This window comes from Mastigoproctus giganteus, chromosome 12 (assembly GCF_048544385.1).
Source record: "Mastigoproctus giganteus isolate SK-2022 chromosome 12, ASM4854438v1, whole genome shotgun sequence".
In the NCBI taxonomy this organism is placed as follows: domain Eukaryota; kingdom Metazoa; phylum Arthropoda; class Arachnida; order Uropygi; family Thelyphonidae; genus Mastigoproctus; species Mastigoproctus giganteus.
This window is the reverse complement of record NC_143586.1, coordinates 114,453,269-114,472,636: the sequence shown is the minus strand read 5'-3', so window position 1 is coordinate 114,472,636 and position 19,368 is coordinate 114,453,269. Positions and strand designations below refer to the sequence as shown.

At 38.8% G+C, this 19,368-nt stretch overlaps 1 protein-coding gene across 1 annotated transcript in view; it reads right to left on the bottom strand.

The window, feature by feature from the left end:
* The window catches only part of LOC150077353 (proton-coupled zinc antiporter SLC30A1-like), a 169,359-nt gene that overhangs the window by 16,062 nt on the left and 133,929 nt on the right, over nucleotides 1-19,368 (bottom strand). The window contains exon 6 of the mRNA XM_090386856.1: nucleotides 3,826-3,908. Coding sequence (XP_090242982.1) covers nucleotides 3,826-3,908 — 83 coding nt within the window. The remainder of the gene's footprint in view (nucleotides 1-3,825; nucleotides 3,909-19,368) is intronic.

Genomic DNA, 19,368 nt, shown 5'->3' with positions numbered 1-19,368 from the left:
ATATGAGGACAAGGAAAATTTGGAAATTACTCCTTAATACCACACCTACTCATGGAACAACAATTTTTGTATGTCCTTCCAAACTCTCCATAAATGTCTTTCAATGTCCTCCTTATTAACCTGACCTTTTGGCATTTGATTATTTTTCCCCCAAAAACACTGAAGAATTCATTAAAAGGAAGACTTTTCCAGTAAAAGAGAAGTTATGGAAACTATGACAGTTTGCAAAAAGAACTTAACTTTTTGAAACCTTGCAAAAATGTGTAAATAGCCAGTCATTATTTTGAAAAATTCAGTGTATAATTATCTATTAATCTCATATTTGTTTAAATATAAGATTTACAGATAATTATACACTGAATTTTTCACTGGTCGATGACAGTCATTCAACCAGTGAATACCACCTAGTTAGATAACCATAAACTGGTGCAATACCACCACTTTGCTTATTGGAGGCTTGAAGTTGTGCAATCCATGTTTAGTCCCCAGAGTAAACCCTTCCCCATCTCTTCCATCACGCAATATGATTGATGTCTTGAGGTTATGATGAACATCAAGGCGAGATCCAACCTTCCTTACATTTCGAGGGTACAGCTCTAAAACGGTGTTCGCAGGCCGGCTGCTAGTTAGTACACCAGACTGAACTACTGGTAACTCTTTAGGAGGCTTCCGGATCACCCAGTGTATAATCTTGCTACTTCTACTCTGCCAGATAGTGAATGGAGAGAGACATAACGTGTATGCGGGATGCATTTTCGAGGCCATTATGTCAAGAATCTGGATATATTCTTACCAGGTGTATGCCATATCCAAAAATTTCATTACTTCATATAGCATGTTTCCTCCCCCCACCCAAACTTTTTCTTACTATTGAATATACCATGAATTGTCAAACTAATAGAGCAAACTTATCTGCAAAAAGATCAAATCTCCCAAACACTTCCTAGTTCATTTCACAAATATACGTGGTCTCAGTTCTAATCTAAATGATGTCCATTTCCACAGCCTGACAAACTCCATGTATTTTTCTGACAGAATCTCAGTTATCAGTTGATTCACTCACTGGTCATCTCAGTTGCCCAAATTATTCACTGTACGATTTCTTTCGCTCCGAAGGTGGTACTTGTCCATTCCAATATTCCCTGTCAGAGACTTGGTAATTTGGAATATTCTCTTTTCAATCTTCTCTGGCTTAAAATCTCCCTACTTCAATTCTGCAAAATTCATCTGTTGTTCCAACTCCACTAATCACTTGGAACTCTTTGACTTCCACTCTTTGCAATTTGACTTTCTCCAGTCCAACTTTCCTAACAGTGAGGTAATTTTCCTTGGTGATTTTAATATTCACAACTCCAGCTGGCTTCAGTTTTCTAGTGAAAACAGATCCAGCTGGTCATGATATTGAGGCTTTTGTAATTACTAATGACCTCGCACAGATTGTTAATTTACTTACCAGAATACCAAACAATCCTAACCATACAGCCAACATGCTTGATCTTTTTCTTCCAAACAACTATTGTAAGTACACAGTCGAAATGAGTGGTCCTTTAGGCACCTTAGATCACAATTTGATGATTGTCTCTTCTCCAATGGAGTCTTTATCTCATGGTTATTCCCGACCTCGTCTTGTTTGGCAGGCATTACAAGAATGCAAAATGGGATGATTTGCGAAATTTCTTTTCTTCTTTTCCTTGGTTGGATTACTGTTTCAAAACTTCTGATGTCAACATTTGCTTAGATTGTGTCAGTGAAATTATTCTTTTAGTAATGGAATCCTTCATTCCACACTCCACTTTAAAATCTCGTCCTTTATCTAAACCTTGGTTTTCTAATAAATATGATAAAGCTATTCAAGAGAAGAATGTTACATATCGTAATTGGCTTGTTTCCAATCCTTCAGTTTCATTTTCTGCCTACACCAAAGCATGCAACAATTGTAAAGCTGTTATTAATCAGTCCAAATTAGATTTTGAACAGTCTAAGAGTAGAAAACTTGCTCCTTGCCCTAATGGTACCAACCATTCTGGTCTCTTGCCAAAGGTATTGGCTGCAACATTTGCCCATTTCTGTTCCCGCCTCTGTCAAAACCAGATGATTCTATTGTCACTTCAGCCAAAGATAAAGCTGACCTGCTAGCATCCCATTTTTCTTTCAACTCATGTATCATTCCCAATATGCTCCATTCAATGCTTCCTGTGGTCTTCCGTCAAAAGGATGTCAGAAGGATTTTGTCAAATCTTGTTGCTAATAAACCCCCAGGACCTGATGGTATTTCTCCACTTGTTCTCAAAACCTGTGTCCTGAACTCACTCCTGTTCTTTGCCACCTTTTTTCATTTTCTTATGCCAAAGGTGTCTTTCCTTCTACTTGGAAATTTGCTCATATCCAGCCAGTTCCTAAAAAGGATGACAAATCACTCCCATTCAATTATTGTCCCACTGCAATTACTTCTACTCTTTCTAAAGTAATGGAAAATTCAATTAACCGCCAACTCTTAAACTACCTAGAAACCTTCCGTCTGATGAACGATTGCCAGTACAGATTCCATCACTGCCGATCCACCGGTGATATTCTGGCTTATGTTACTCATCTATGGACAAATTCAATGGAAAAGTTTGGTGAAACACAAGCGGTTGCTCTTGACATCTGAAAAGCTTCCGATTGTGTTTGGCATAAAGGTCTTCTAAACAAGCTTCCATCTTATGGTTTACCAAATGTCTTTTGTAATTGGTTATCCAGTTTTCTCTATGACCACTCACTGAGGGTGATGGTAAAGGGCTCTCTGTCTTTTAACTTCTCCACTAATGCTGGTGTCATGTCTTATATCTCACAAAAAGGATTCTTATGCTCCTATGCTTATATTTGGTGATACTCTGATTTCTAGGCAATATGATATCTCTTTTGGGATGACCCTGACTTCTAATCTCCCTCTTGGCACAAGCACATTACAAATATTGCTTTCTCTACATAAAAAAAAAAACTGTTTTCTCCCTCTCTGTCGGCATTACTTTTCTTCCAAACAGCTGTTCACTCTGTATTCTGAACTACCATGGAATATTGTTCCCACATGTGGGGCGGTGCCCCCAAAACCTCTCTCAGGCTTCTAGATTCCATTCAGAAGAGGGCAATTAGATTAATTAATGACTCATCTTTAACAGTATCTCTCCACTCTCTGTCTCATAGACTTACTGTTTCTGCTGCATGCCTTTTCTACAGATCCTTCCACGGGCACTGTTCTTCTATAATTCTAGCTCACTCTTTCAAAACAGTCCGAACAAGTGCCGCCACCAGCCAACATCCATTTACTGTCCAACTTCAAACTCACAGAACCAACTTTTCATCTTCCTCGTTTATTCATTCAACTGCAGTTTTCCGGAACAACCTTCCTTCATGTTTTTCCTGAAAATTAGAGTCTAGAGAAGTTCAAGTCTAATGTCAACAAATATCTTCTTCTGTCTTCTCAATTTCCAACTCGTGCACGGTACTACTAAGTACTATAGGTTCTAATACCTCTCGTGTTTGGGGTTTCCATAAAAAAAAATAAAATAATAATAAATAAATAAATTCGGAACTTTTTGATCCGCCTTTTTTTCTATCCATATTTACTCTATATCACACAATTTAGAAAACTCATTATTGCATACTACTGTAAGAGATCAAGAATGATGTGCTGAAAATTTATAAGCTGATAATTTTATCATATATTTTATCTTCCCAATATTAAAACTTTATATCAAATTGCTACACTAAATTCTATATACCAGTGCATTATCACAGCACTTAATTATCAATAAGGGAAATAAAGGAAATTAAGGAGTACCTTACCTCATTTAATAATTTTTTTTGAAGGGAATCTACTTCTATATGAGTTGGCACTGTCTGTAACAATATTAGTGCAGATTCTTTTACTATAAAAAAAAATTCTGTATAAATATATATACATTTATCTGATCAGAATATTTCACACAAAGGCATTTTGCTATTAAGATGGGAAAAAAGCTGAAAATTTTTATAAATATCACTTGCAAACTACTATAATGGAGAGATTTTAACCTTGATTAAAAGAAGAAAATAATAATAGGTAAAAAAAAAAGTAGTAATTAAACTGTCAATAATCGTTGTTCTGAGAAACGACAGAACTGAGAAAACAAGATACAGGTGACTCCCGCTTAACGCTGATAATTCGTTCCAGAAAAACAGAGCGCTAAGTGAATCTGCACTAAGTGAGAACTGCTTTCCCATAAGGTAACATATGTATTTGTGAGTTGCAGTTGGTGCCATAGGATATTTCCTAATCAATAATAAACGGTAGTGAAAAGATGCACAAATGTCGGTCAAAATATTTAATATTCAAATATTTGTACATATAAAATATTCTGCATTAAATACGTATATAATTATGTGGTAACCGCTTATGTATCAAAATTAAACCTAAAATTCCATTTAAAATCATGAATTTAATTGATCTAAATTAATTTAATTGAGGAATTTAATCATGAAAAATTTGTCGATTTTGGGCTGTACTTAGGCCCTCTTCCTGGTAAACTAAAAGGGGTTTTAATTTTAAATCCCACGAAGCGTTACCACCCAACAAAGTCAAACGATCCTTCACTGCTTTGAAACCTGGCATGTTTTTTTCTTCTTTCAATATGAAACTTCTTTTAGGCATTTGTTTCCAAAAGAGTCCTGCTTCATCTATGTTAAAAAACTTGTTGAGAAGTATAGCACATAATACGTCTCTTCAATAATTTTAACAAGTTCTTTTTTGAAAGTTTCTGCTCCTTGATCTCCACTTGAGGCTTCTCCCTGGATTTTAAGTCTATTAAAAGAGCTCTTACTAGTGTTATATTGTTCCACATTTTTTTTTAGGTGACTTTTCTTCAGATCATCATATAGGCTAATCTCACTCTCCCTCTCTCTTTTTTTTTTTTTTTTTTTTACAATATTTAACTTAACTGAATTCTGCATTGGATATTATCTTCAATTAAATTAGTTAGTCTCTCCATTTCAATCCTAATAGCCCGCCTAGCCCTAGTTGCTTGCAGTGGAACAGCTGTCTTTCCTGCTGCTAAAATTAATTCTTTATTTTTTATAATTGTTCTTACAGTTAAACTTGAAAATCCTAAATTATGGCACACATCCGCTTGTCGTTGAACGGAATATATTCGTCTAATAGATTCATCTATTAGACGAATTCGTCCATTATTCGTCTTCAAAACGTCTAATTTAATTTTCAAATTCAGTCTTTTTTTATATTTATAGTCTTCCACACGTTGCATTTTCATTCTTATCCACAATTATTAACTCTTTGAAACTGTAACTGCATTAATTTTTTTTTTATGTAAACCACAAACACGAGAGGTGCTAGAACCTATAGTACTTAGTACCGTGCTTGGGTTGGAGGTTGAGAAGACGAAAGAAGATATTTGTTCACATTGGACTTGAACTTCTGTAGATTAATTTTCAGGAAATACGTATGTAGAAAGATTGTTCCAGGAAACGGCAGTTGAATGAATAAACGAGGAAGATGAAAAGTTGGTTCTTTGAGTTTGAAGTTGGACAGTAAATGGATGTTGGCTGGTGGCGGCACATGTTCGGACTGTTTTGAAAGAGAGAGCAGGAATTATAGAAGCTAATTCAGAAGAACAGTGCCCATGGAAGTATCTGTAGAAGAGGCATGCAGCAGAAACAGTACGTCTATGAGACAACGAGTGCAGAGACTCTGTTAGAGATGAGTCATTAATTAACCTAACTGCGCTCTTCTGAATGGAATCAAGAAGACAGAGGTTTTGGGGGGCACCACCCCAAATGTGGGAACAATATTCCATGGCAAGGCGAATTTGCGATTTATACAGAGTGAGCAGCTGTTTGGAAGAAAAGTAACGCCGAGAGCGAAAGAGAAAACCAAGTTTTTTAGATGCAGAAGAAGCAATATTTGTAATGTGCTTGTGCCAAGAGAGATTAGAAGCCAGGGTAATCCCCAAAAGAGATATATCATTTTGCCTAGAAATCGGAGTGTCACTAAAGATAAGCATAGGAGGAGAAGAATCCTTTTTGCAAGATATAAGACAAGACTGAGTTTTAGAAGGGTTGAAATCAACTAAGTTGTCTTTGCCCCACTGGAGAATTACCTGAAGATCGGCATTTAAGGAATTGGTAGCAGATTTTCGAGAAGTTGAAGCTGATTGAGCAGGACAAGGTTTCTCAAAATGGAAAGTGGAATGCAATGTGCTATCATCGGCAAAACTATAGATAGGATTTCCAGTCAATAGAAGAAGGTCATTAATATACAAGAGGAAAAGAGTGGGGGAAAGAACTGAACCTTGAGGAGACACCGGCATTAGTGGAGAAGTCAGAAGACAGAGAGCCATCTACCATCACCCTCAGTGAGCGATCAGAGAAAACTGGATAACCAATTACTAAAAACAGTTGGCAAACCATAAGATGGAAGCTTGTTTAGAAGACCTTTATGCCAAAAACGATCTAAAGCCTTTGAGATGTCAAGAGGAACTACTTGCGTTTCACCGAAACTTTCCACTGAATTAGTCAATAAATGGGTAACATAAGCCAGAATATCAGTAGATCGACACTGACGGAATCTACTGGTGATCGTTGATCAGACGGAAGGTTTCTAGGTAGTTTAAAATTTGGCGGTTAATTGAAAGAGTAGAAGTAATTGCAATGGGACAATAATTGGATGGGAGGGATTTGTCACCCTTTTTAAGAACTGAGCAAATTTCCAAGCAGAAGGAAAAACACCTTTGGAATAAGAAAGTGAAAAAAGGCGGCAAAGAATAGGAGTAAGTTCAGGAGCACAGGTTTTGAGAACAAGTGGAGAAATACCGTTGGGACCTGGAGCTTTCTTAGCATCAAGATTTGTCAAAATCCTTCTGACATCCTTTTGATGGAAGACCACAGGAGGTATTGAATGGAGTGTGTTGGGAATAGTGGGAGGTGTTTTACCAAGATCGTTAATGCATGAGTTGAAAGAAAAATGGGATGCTAGTAGGTCAGCTTTATTCTTGGCTGAAGTGACAACAGAACCATCTGGTTTGGACAGAGGTGGGAGCAGAGATGGGCAAAAGTTGCAGCCAATAGCTTTGGCAAGAGACCAGAATGCTCGGCTACCATTAGGGCAAGAAGCAAGTTTTCTACTCTTAGCCTGTTCAAACGCTAGTTTGGACTGGTTAATAACTGCTTTACAATTGATGCAAGCTTTGGTGTAGGCAGAAAATGAAACTGAAGAATTAGAAACAAGCCAATTACGATATGCAACATTCTTCTCTTGAGCAGCCTTAGCACATTTATTGGAAAACCAAGGTTTAGATAAAGGATGAGATTTTAGAGTGGAGTGTGGGATAAAGGATTCCATTCCTGCAAGAATAATTTCACTGACACGATCTGAGCAAACGTTGACATCAGAACTTTTGAAACAGTGATACGACAAAGGAAAATAAGAAAAGTCTCGCAGGTCATCCCATTTTGCATTCTTGTAATGCCAAACAACATGAGATTAAAAATAGCCATGAGATAAAGGTTCTATTGGAGAAGAGACAATCACCAAGTTGTGATCTGAAGGGCCTAAAGGACCTCTCACTTCGACCATGTACTTAGAAGGGTTGTTAGTGAGAAAAAGATCAAGCATATTGGCTGTATGATTAGGATTGTCTGGTGTTCTTGTAGGTAAATGAACAATCTGTGCAAGATCATCAGTAATTCAAAAGTCTCAGCATCTCGACCTGCTGGGTCTGTGTGACTAGAAAATGGAAGCCAGCTGCAGTTGTGAACATTAAAATCACCAAGGAAAATTATCTCACTGTTAGGAAAGTTGGACTGGAGAAAGTCAAGTTGCAAAGAGAGAAAGTCAAAGAGCTCCAAGTGATTAGTGGAGTTGGGAGAATGGTCGAGACAACAGATGAATTTGGCACAATGAGGTAGAGAGATTTTAAGCCAGAGAAGATCAAAGAGAGGAGATTCCAAATTGCCAAGTCTCTGACAGGATCAGAACGGACATATGCACAAGTACCACCTTTGAGGTGAAAGGAATCATACAGCGAATAATTTGGGGATCTGAGATGAGCAGTAGTTGCATCAACCGATAACTAAAATTGTCAGAAAAAGTACATGGGGTTTGGCAGACTGCAAGTGGAAATGGACATCGTTGAGATTAGAATTGAGACCACGTATATTTGTGAAATGAATTAGGAAGTGTTTGGGAGGTTTAGATCTTTTCGCAGATAAGCTTGCTCTATTAGTTTGACAATTCATGGTGTATTCAATAGTAAGAAAAAGTGGGTGGGACATGCTGTATGAAGTAATGAAATTTTTGGATATGGCGTACACGTGGTAAGAATACACCCAGATCCTTGACATAACGTGGCCCCGACAATGCTCCCCACATACACACTTCTCGGACTCCCTCCAGTCACTATCTGGCAGAGTAGAGGTAGCAAGATTATACACTAGCTGATCCGGAAGCCTCCTAGAGAGTTACCAATAGGTTCGGTCCGGTGTACTAACTAGCAGCCGGCCTGCAAACACTGTTTTAGAGCTGTACCCTCGAAATGTAAGGAATATTGGATCTCGCTACGACGTTCATCATAACCTCAAAAGTCATCAATCATACTGCATGATGGAAGTGATGGATGGGGAAGGGGTGACCGGAACTTAGCTGTAGAGACTAAACATGGGTTCCACCACTTCAAGCCTCCAATAAGCAAAGTGGTGGAATTGCACCGGTTGATGAGAGTCACCTACCACCTAGTACTGCCTGGTAACATAGAGGGGCGGTGTTCCTCCATGTGGTGTGGGCGCCACACCTCAGACCTCTGCTTACGTTGGTTCACACCTGGATGGTCACCCACCATGTACTTGTGCATGGAGGTTATACCCAGGATTACTAACAGCCCCACCATCATGAAGGTGCAAGCAGAGGATTTGTCTGTCACAGATTGTCTGGACTTCGCCGAAATTGGGTTCACTTGACTTGAGTGTTACCCGAATATCAGTTCCATCAGCGTTTTAGACTCACAGGTAGCAAGTACAGCTTGTCTGGCATATCTGAGAGAATGCCTGTGACAACCTCAAGGACCAAATGATTCAATGACCAAATAATTATGATACAATGTTCGAGTAAACTGTCCGCTACACACGATGTCTAATACTGTACTGGGTGTTGAATAGACTTCGGATATATGCATATAACGCAAATATTACAAGCAATATACTTGATCATTTTTTAAAATGTAGATCTCGGAACTACGTAACTACAGTCACTCGTAGACCTCGGAATGTAGATCAAATGTAGATCTCGGAACTACAGTCACTGTACTGCAATTAAATTAGCGTGCGATAAAATTTCGCTGAGTGTGGGAAAATTTCTCAAGTCGGCATGGGAAATTTAATGCTGTTTTGCTATTCATTTTCAAGCTATCGACTCCATTAAATGAAACGATTTCGCTAAATAAGCCAAAAATGCAATCTGTAAAAGAGCGCTATAGTGATTTGTGACAGCATTATAGTCAGATATGGGTTATAATATAAGAACAGCATTATAGCGAATCAGAGTAAAGCGAACCGCGTTATACCGAGGGCCTGCTCTATCTCATTTCTTGCAGAAAGAATTTAAAGAAATCTACTAATTCCAATCTTAGCTTCAAAACTCAGATTTCCAAACAAAACCACATTAAAATAAGTATTATTGCATACTTTGTAATTGATTAAATAAACTAATTAAACTGATTAAATAAAACAAGTTTGTAATTAATCAAATATTCTATTTGTATTTAATCTATAAAAATTTTGCATATCGGACCCTTGGTGAGGAAAGTAATCCCTTATTATATCACTGTTTCTATGGAAAAATTGGTTTTGACTTGTGTCATTTTAACTTCTGGCATTATCATTAATGCCAGAACAAAACAGTTGTAAAGAAGTTCAATGTGCACAACTGTGTAATATACAAAATCAGTTTCAAAGATGCAGTATAGCTAAACTATCTGTTTTGTCCAAGTGTTGTCAACATATACTACCTCCCACCTGAGATACCATTTTTTTTTTTTATAAAAACCCCAAACACGAGAGGTATTAGAACCTATAGTACTTAGTATTGTGCTTGGGATGGAGGTTGAAAAGACAAAAGAAGATATTTGTTGACATTAGATTTGAACTTCTGGAGACTGTAATTTTCAGGAAATATGTATGAAGGAAGGTTGTTCCAGAAAGTAGCAGCTGAATGAACAAACGAGGAAGATGAAAAGTTGGTTCTGTGAGTTTGAAGTTGGACAGTAAACGGACATTGGCTGGTGGTGGCATGTGTTCAGACTGTTTTGAAAGAGAGAGAGAGCGGGAAATATAGAAGCCAATTCAGAAGAACAGTGCCTGTGTAAGAATCTGTAGAAAAAGGCATGCAGCAGAAACACATCTATGAGACAGCAAGTGGAGAGACTGTTAGAGATGAGTCATTAATTAACCCAACTGCCCTCTTCTGAATGGAATCTAGAAGCCTGAGGGAGGTTTTGGGGGCACCATCCCAGATGTGGGAACAATATTCCATGGTAGGACAGATTTGCGATTTGTACAGAGTGAACAGCTGTTTGGAAGAAAAGTAACGATGAGAACGAAAGAGTAAACCAAGTTTTTTTATTGCAGAGGAAGCAATATTTGTAATGTGCTTGTGCCAAGAGAGATTAGAAGTCAGGGTAATCCCCAAAAGAGATATATCATCTTGCCTAGAAATCGGAGTGTCACCAAAGATAAGCATAGTAGCTGAAGAATCCTTTTTTGTAAGATAAGACAAGACTGAGATTTAGAAGGATTGAAATCAACTAAGTTGTTTTTGCCCCAATGGAGAATTACCTAGAGATCGGCATTTTAGGAATTGGTAGTGGATATTTGAGCAATTGAAGCTGTTTGAGCAGGGCATGGTTTCTCAAACTGGAATGCAATGTGCTATCATCGGCAAAACTATGGATAGGATTTCCAGTCAAAGGGCAAAGGTCATTAATATACAAGAGGGAAAGAACTGAACTTGAGTGACACCAGCATTAGTGGAGAAGTCAGAAGAGAGAGAGCCATCTACCATCATCCTCAGTGTGCATTCAGAGAGAAAACTGGATAACCAATTACAAAAAACATTTGGCAAACCATAAGATGGAAGCTTGTTTAGAAGACCTTTATGGCAAAAACGATCGAAAGTCTTTAAGATGTCTGGAGCAACTTCTTTTGTTTCACCGAACTTTTCCATTGAATTTGTCCATAAATGGGTAATTTGCCAACTGTTTTTAGGAACTGGCTGGATATAAGCAAATTTCCAAGCAGAAGGAAAAACACCTTTGTAATAAGAAAGTGAAAAAGGGTGGCAAAGAACAGGAGGCACTGAATGGAATTTGTTAGAAATGGTGGAAGGTGTTTTACCAAAATCATTAATAGATGAGTTGGAAGAAAAATGGGATGCAACCAAGTCAGCTTTATCCTTGGCTGAAATGACAATTGAACCATCTGGTTTTGATAGTGGTTGGAGCAGAGATGGACAAAACTTGCTGCCGATAGCTTTGGCAAGAGACCAGAATGCTCAGCTACCATTAGGGCATGAAGCAAGTTTTCTACTCTTAGCCTGTTCAAAATCTAGTTTGGACTGATAACTGCTTTACAATTGTAGCGAGCTTTGGTGTAGGCAGAAAATGAAACAGAAGAATTGGAAACAAGCCAATTACGATATGCAACATTCTTCTCTTGAGCAGCCTTAGCACATTTATTGGAAAACCAAAGTTTAGATAAAGGATGAGATTTTAGAGTGGAGTGTGGAATTAAAGGATTCCATTGCAACAAGAATAATTTCACTGACAAGATCTGGGCAAATGTTGACATCAGAAGTTACAGGTCATCCCATTTTGCATCCTTGTAATGCCAAACAAGAGGTTGGGAATAGCCATGAGATAAAGGCTCCATTGGAGAAGAGACAATCACCAAGTTATGATCTGACGTGCCTAAAGGACCACTCGCTTTGACCGTTACTTAGAAGGGTTGTTTGTGAGAAAAAGATCAAGTGTGTTGGCTGTCTGGTTAGGACTGTCCGGTATTCTGGTAGGTAAATGAACAATCTGTGTGAAGTCATTAGTAATTGCAAAAGTCTCAGCATCTCAACCAGCTGGGTTGGGGTGACTAGAAAACAGAAGCCAGCTGGAGTTGTAAACATTAAAATCACCAAGGAAAATTACCTCACTGTGAGGAAAGTTGGACTGGAGAAAGTCAAATTGCAGAGAGAGGAAGCCAAAGAGCTCCAAGTGATTAGTGGAGTCGGGAGAATAGCAGAGACAACAGATGAATTTGACACAATAAGGAAGAGATTTTAAGCCAGAGAAGATCGAAGATTCCAAATTTCCAAGTCTCTGACAGGGAATATCGGAATGGACATATGCACAAGTTCCACCTTTGAGGCAAAAGGAATCATACAGCGAATAATTTGGGCAACTGAGATGAGCAGTAGTTGAATCAACCGATAACTGAGATTCTGTCAGAAAAAGTACATGGGGTTTGGCAGACTGCAAGTGTAAATGGACATCACTGAGACTACGTATATTTGTGAATTGAACTGTTCTTCTGGATTGGCTTGTATAATTTCCAATCTCTTTCAAAACAGTCTGAACACGTGCCACCTCTAGCCAACATCCATTTACTGTCTAACTTCAAACTCACAGAACCAACTTTTCATCTTCCTTGTTTATTCATTCAACTGCCGTTTTCTGGAACAACCTTCCTTCATACGTATATCCTGAAAATTACAGTCTACAGAAGTTCAAGTCTAATGTCAACAAATATCTTCTTTCGTCTTCTCAACCTCCAACTCAAGCACGGTACTATAGGCTCTAATACCTCTCGTGTTTGGGATTTTCATAAAAAATAAAAAAAAACCAGAGAGAGAGAGAGAGATTAGTCTATATGATGATCTGAAAACTCAGCTAAAAGAAAAAAATTGTGGAACCATTTAAAACTAGTAAGGGCTGGTTGAATAGATTTAAAATCCAGGGAGAATCCGCAAGTGCAGATGAAGGAGCCAAAACATTTAAAAAAGAAATTGTTAAAATTATTGAAGGGTGTGTTATACTTCTCAACAAGTTTTTAACATAGATGAAGCAGGACTTTTTTGGAAACAAATGCCTAAAAGAAGTTTCATATTGAAAGAAGGAAAAAACATGCCAGGTTTCAAAGCAGCAAAGGATCGTTTGGGTGGTAATGCTGTGGGGGATTTAAAATTAAAACCCCTTTTAGTTTACCAGGAAGAGGGCCAAAGTTCAACCCAAAATCGACACATTTTTCATGATTAAAACCATCAATTAAAATCAATTTAGATAAATTAAATTCATGATTTTAATTGGAATTTTTAGTTTAATTTTGATACGTAAGTAGTTACCACATAATTATATATGTATGTAATGCAGAATATTTTCTATGTACAAATATTTGAATATTAAATATTTTGACCGACATTTGTGCATCTTTTCACTACCGCTTATTACTGATTAGGAAATATCCTATGGCACCGACCACAACTCGCAAATACAGTGTTGTTAAAATTAAAGTATCCCTATGTAGAAATTTGGACAACAGGTGCAATAAAGAATGCGCTCACCACTTATTGGAAAAAAAAATCAGTTACAAAATTTGTCACTATGGCAATAGAAATCACCGACAACAGTTTCCATTCGAAGAACAGCATTTTCTACAGCAGAACGTAACATGTCAACTGGAATAGCCAGCACATTACATCGAATTCTGTCCATCAGATCTGCCAGAGTTTGCCATCCTTCCCGATAACCTGGTTCTTCAAAAAACTCCACAACCAGAATTCACATGGGGTGAAGTCCAGTGATTAGGGTGGCCAAGATGTCTGGAAACAACGGCTGTTGACCCATTTGTCAGTAAAGTGTTGCCTTACCTTAGCAATCTTTGGACACAATGGTGGATGTGGGGGTGGTGCATTATCTTGCATGAACATGGTATCCTGAAGGCACCCAAGTTGTTGCAGCTCTGGTATTGCAAAATTTGCCAACATTTCATAATATCGCTGTCCAGTGACGGAACAGGTGCGGGGTCCAGTCGGTGTTACCTGTTCAAAAAAATACGGCCCAATCATGAATGTGGCCGTAAATCCACACCACTGTCACTTTTGGAGAATGAGAAGGACCTCTAGGATAACTCAAGGGTTTTCTGTTGCCCAAATGCGACAGTTCTGCATATTCACTTGTCCATGTAAGCAGAAGTGGACTTCATCACTCCAAAGAAGGTTCCATGGCCAAGTGATATCCACTGTCATTAGTGCCAGAAACTGAAGTGCATATGTGAAACGAATATCAGCATCACCATGCGTTAGCTGCTGTATCATGAGCATCTTGTAATATCATTGACAAAACCCCATTACCTGCTCTTGCAGCCTGTCTGCATTGTTCAGAAAACTTCATATCTGACTGCACAATTACTCCCGGGTCTTTTTCATTTTCTATCATCCTAAGTGTATTACCACACAATTGGTATGTTCCTCTGGGGTTACTTTTTCCCATATGCAGTACTTTGCATTTGTCAATGTTAAACTTCAGTTGCCAATTCTCAGCCCATCTTCTCAAATTTTCTAGATCCTGTTGCAGTAGCATACTGCCATTACTGTCATTAACAACCCCACCAACCTTTGTATCATCTGCAAACTTCTACACTAAGCCTGATATACCTTCATCAATATTATTGATAAATATACAAAACAACAGTGGACACAACACTGGAATCTGTGGGACTCACTAATAACATTAGTCCATGAAGAGCAGCACCCATTGATTACCACCCTCTGTCTGCTCCTACTCAACCATCCTTTTATCCATTGTAGCAACTTACCCTTAATACCATTCTGCTGCAATTTGTACAGTAGTCTTCAATGTGCAACAGTGTCAAAAGTTTTCCTGAAATCCAAGTATATGATGTCAAAATTATTTTTTGCATCCAGTTCCTTTGTAACCACATCATAATATCCAATCAAATTTGTCAGACAAGACTTTCCCTTAACAAACCCATGCTGTGTCTGAATTATTGCTGCAGTCTTGCCTAGATAAACTTGCAATGCATCTTTAACCAGTTACTCCATTTTACCCAAAGCAGAAGTTAAACTAACTGGTCTGTAATTACCCGTGTCACTCTCCGATCCCTCTTTGTGAATAGGTCCACACCTTCTGATGCCAGAATTCTCTGATAGCCACAGCTGCATTGTTGCTGTTCTGACAGTACAGCTTCACTAATAGCACCTTTTCCTGCAAAGTTGTTGGCATTGCAGCTGTAGTGCAGGCAAACAGCTACTGTATGATTTTGAAGGGACTGGACTGCTTTGCTTTTATATAGTATAGCAGAGCTGAGTAGTGGCGCTGTGGCAATAAACTTACAATTATGCAAATAACTTACTTTATTTGCATAATCGTAACTAAGGTAGTTACGTGCCATAGAGTGACAAATTTTGTAACTAATTTTTTTCTCCAATAAATGGCGAGTGCATTCTTTATTGTACCTGTTGTCCAAATCTCTCTCTCTCTTCAGTATGAGCCTTAGAACTCGCTCAAGAGCCCTCTACATAGGGATACTTTAATTTTAACAACCCTGTACATATTTTACCTTATGGGAATGCGGCGCTCGCTTAGCGTGGATTCACTTAGCGCTCTGTTTTTCCGGAATGGATTATCAGCGTTAAGTGAGGGTCACCTGTATATATATACTGTGAACCCCTGCTCTACAATTGAATCGAAACCTGGGAACACCTCATGTATGACTGTCTGCAATACGAAGATCTCAGGTGCATCCTAATCACGAGTATAAGTTACCTCGCCAAAGGGCAAGAGTTTCACCTACTGGATTCAGAGGAGGAATACAGACCCCTAACCAACTTCATTCAAGAACTCTTCTCAAGAAGGTTGTTGTTGTTGTTGGTTGGTTTTTAGGAGCATTAGCAACTAAGGCCATATTGCTCCGGGAATATGCGGTGGTCATTCCCTGACCTTTCCGCATCCTCCGTATTTGGTGGTGGCGGGCTCGAATCCCGGTCTAATCAAGAAGCGTGCACTACGCACTGCTGCTCCTTCTCACCTGGCTACGGAGGTGCCTTCTCAAGAAGGAGAACGCTAAATGCAATACATCAGGAGTGAAAGAGGACCAGCCAGATAACATATAAAAACATCCTTTCGGACACACCCCGGAATGATAATCATGTGGAAGATACTAGCTGTTTTGCCTAGGAATAGTGACAGTGCACTTCCTACAATGATACGAACCAACACTGGAACCAAGTTGAACCAAAGACATTCAACTTGGATGGGACACTGTCCCATGAGAGACTACTACTGCACATGATCTTATATGACTACACTACAACAGCCTCGCTGCCATGTAGCCAAATGGCGAACTGTACCAGCTCCCTTTCCTGGTACCTTTTTTCCTCTCCCCGGCAGAGGGAGAAGGAGATGGCCTACCTGTCTCCTCCCTCCCCTGCCACCCCATATACTTTGCCTGGTGAGGCATGGGCATGCCTTACTGACCACCTGGGGTTGCCTTCCCTATCAACCCCATACTTCTGTCTTTCCTCCCAGTCTTCAGTCTCTCCCTCCTACTCTGACTAATATGCCAACATACACCCAATGCAACAAATCAAAATTAACAATTTCTAAATTAAAACCTGAACCACATTAAGCTCTCCTGGCTTTTTAAACTTAAGTGTCACCGTTTTTCTTTTTTTTTAGGTCCTAGCCACCAAAATCTCAGGAAATTAGGTGGAAGGACCTTCCAGATTATATACAGGGTGTTTCAGTTAAACGTTTCAGAACTTCTAAGAGGGGTAGGGTACATCCTGACAACTCGAAATCATATAGCAATGTGGGGTCGGAAATTCTTTCCTGAAGCGGTGTTGTACACAGAAGCACCATAAAGAAAAGAGACCGTAAGTGAGAAATCGTTTTAATAATACATCAAAAGAAGCAAAAGGTACATGGATTAAAGTAAGTGTTCGAAGTTTCTTCCACGGGCTACAATGCACGCCTCACATCTCCGACGCATGGACATCCGAACATTCTGGAATACTCCAGGCGAATTTCGAATTTCTTCGGCAGCTACTGCGAATCTTGCAACCAGCTCCTCAGCATTGTCAACAGGGGTGTCATAAACTAGCGATTTCATATGACCCCAGAAATAAAAATCAAGACATGATAGGTCGGGTGACCGAGCAGGCCAACGCACGGGACCACCACGTCCAATCCACTGTTGACCAAATGTGACATCCAGGTAGTTACGAACATCTCTGCTATAATGGGCAGGGGCTCCATTGTGTTGGAACCACATTGTCTGTTGCATCGATGCAGAAATCTGTTCATCTCTCAAAAGTTGTGGCAATACTTGCTGCAGAAAGATCAAGTAGATAGGTCCGGTTAGACGACACGGTAACAGGTAAGGTCCGATGAGGTGATCTCCCATAATACCGGCCCATACATTGACCGAAAATCGAATCTGTGCTGCACGACGACTTCTGTGTACAATACCGCTTCAGGAAAGCATTTCCGACCCCACATTGCTATATGATTTCGAGTTGTCAGGATGTACCCTACCCCTCTTAGAAGTTCTGAAACGTTTAACTGAAACACCCTGTATAAGCTACTGTGTTCCTGGTATGCCTCCACAGGGCATAAGTGGGGCAACATTTGGACGCAACAGGGGTCCAGCGGCTAAACGACCAGAAGAACAATGACCAACGACATTAAACAACTCAAGGGCCCACACACTTTTAAATCTAGAAACCCCTGACCCTAAACACACTTACACTCTACAATCTGAATCACCTGAATCACTGTATGATCAAATCACTTTAAGATGGACTCTCCATAATAAAATATCGTTCACTATATGATATGTACCCCGAGGGGCTCACATCCAATAAGTATGGACTTGGCACACCCTGGATCATGAGATGGATATCACCATTCTTCTCTGAATGGTGGATATCATTCTTCCGGATCTGTCTCTCTCTCTCTCTCTCTCTCTCTCTCGGTAACTTTTTTTTTTTTTAGCTGGTGCAGCATAAGCCTCAAGCTTCCTTGCAACATGTAGCTAATAATAATAATAATAATAATAATAGTAAGCACCGGCCATTGTGATCAAGTTTGCAAATTGAATTTTAATCCTATTAAATATAGATTCTAATAAGTGAAAATGGGAGGAATATTATCTGCAGTCTATAAAAGTAAAGATATAAAGCATAAATTTACACTTTTACACATACCAAATTAAAGGATATGTGAAAATTGGAAGAATATTTTCCACAAGTTAGCCAAATAAAAATAAATTTACACTTATGTACATAGCTTAATTAATACTGTATATACTAACTAATAAAGATATAAAAAAAAAAAAAACATTTTGGAATTCAAAAGTACATCACCAAGGGTGTTCAAGACTGCTACTCAGGATTTCTAAGAGGTATAAGCCAAAGGTTATAATGATTTATGCACCAACATCGAGCCATTATGATGAAGAGGTTGAAAAAATGTACAGCGAAACTGAGTCTTCTAGATGAACAGAAAACTCACTACACTATCATTATCGGGAACTAAAATGCTAAGGTTGGAAAGAGACAAAACAGCACAGAAAGGGGAACTACAGGAAAATTTGGAATTGGTGAAAGAAATGAAAGAGGTGAAAGACTTGTGGAATTTGCAGAATCTCGAGGAATGTCAGTAATGAACACTTTTTTCAAGAAAAGGGTGATCAAAAAGTAGACATGGAAGAGCCCAAATGGATTAACAAATAATGAAATCTACTTCATCCTCACTAACAGAAGATATATCGTGAATGATGTTACTGTCCTGAACAAGGTAAATGTTGGAAGCCATCACAAAATGGTAAGATGCACACTTGGGTTCTTCCATGTAGTGGTAGTGGCATGTGATGCAAGAAAGCAAATATATGCAGCTTAGGCAGCATCAGCCAAAAAAAAAAAAAAAAAAAATCACACCATTCCCTCCAAATGCCTGTCCAGTTCCTCAAATTTATTTAAACTACCAACTTGCACAATGACAGATGGAAGTTTGTTCCAGCAATTAACCACCCGCTAGCTAAAGGCAAATTTCCACACATCTATTCTACATCTGTCTTTTCTTAATTTGAATTTATGCCCCCTTAGGTTCGTAATCTGAACAAGTGGAAGGATCCCATTAGAATTTAGCGTGCTCAATCAAGGCCTTATACACCTCAATCAGATCACCACGCAGGTGCCTAGTCTCCAGCCACTGCAATTTGCAGCACTTAAGCCTCTCTTGGTAAGAGGATCCTTTCATTCCCTTCACCAATTTTGTT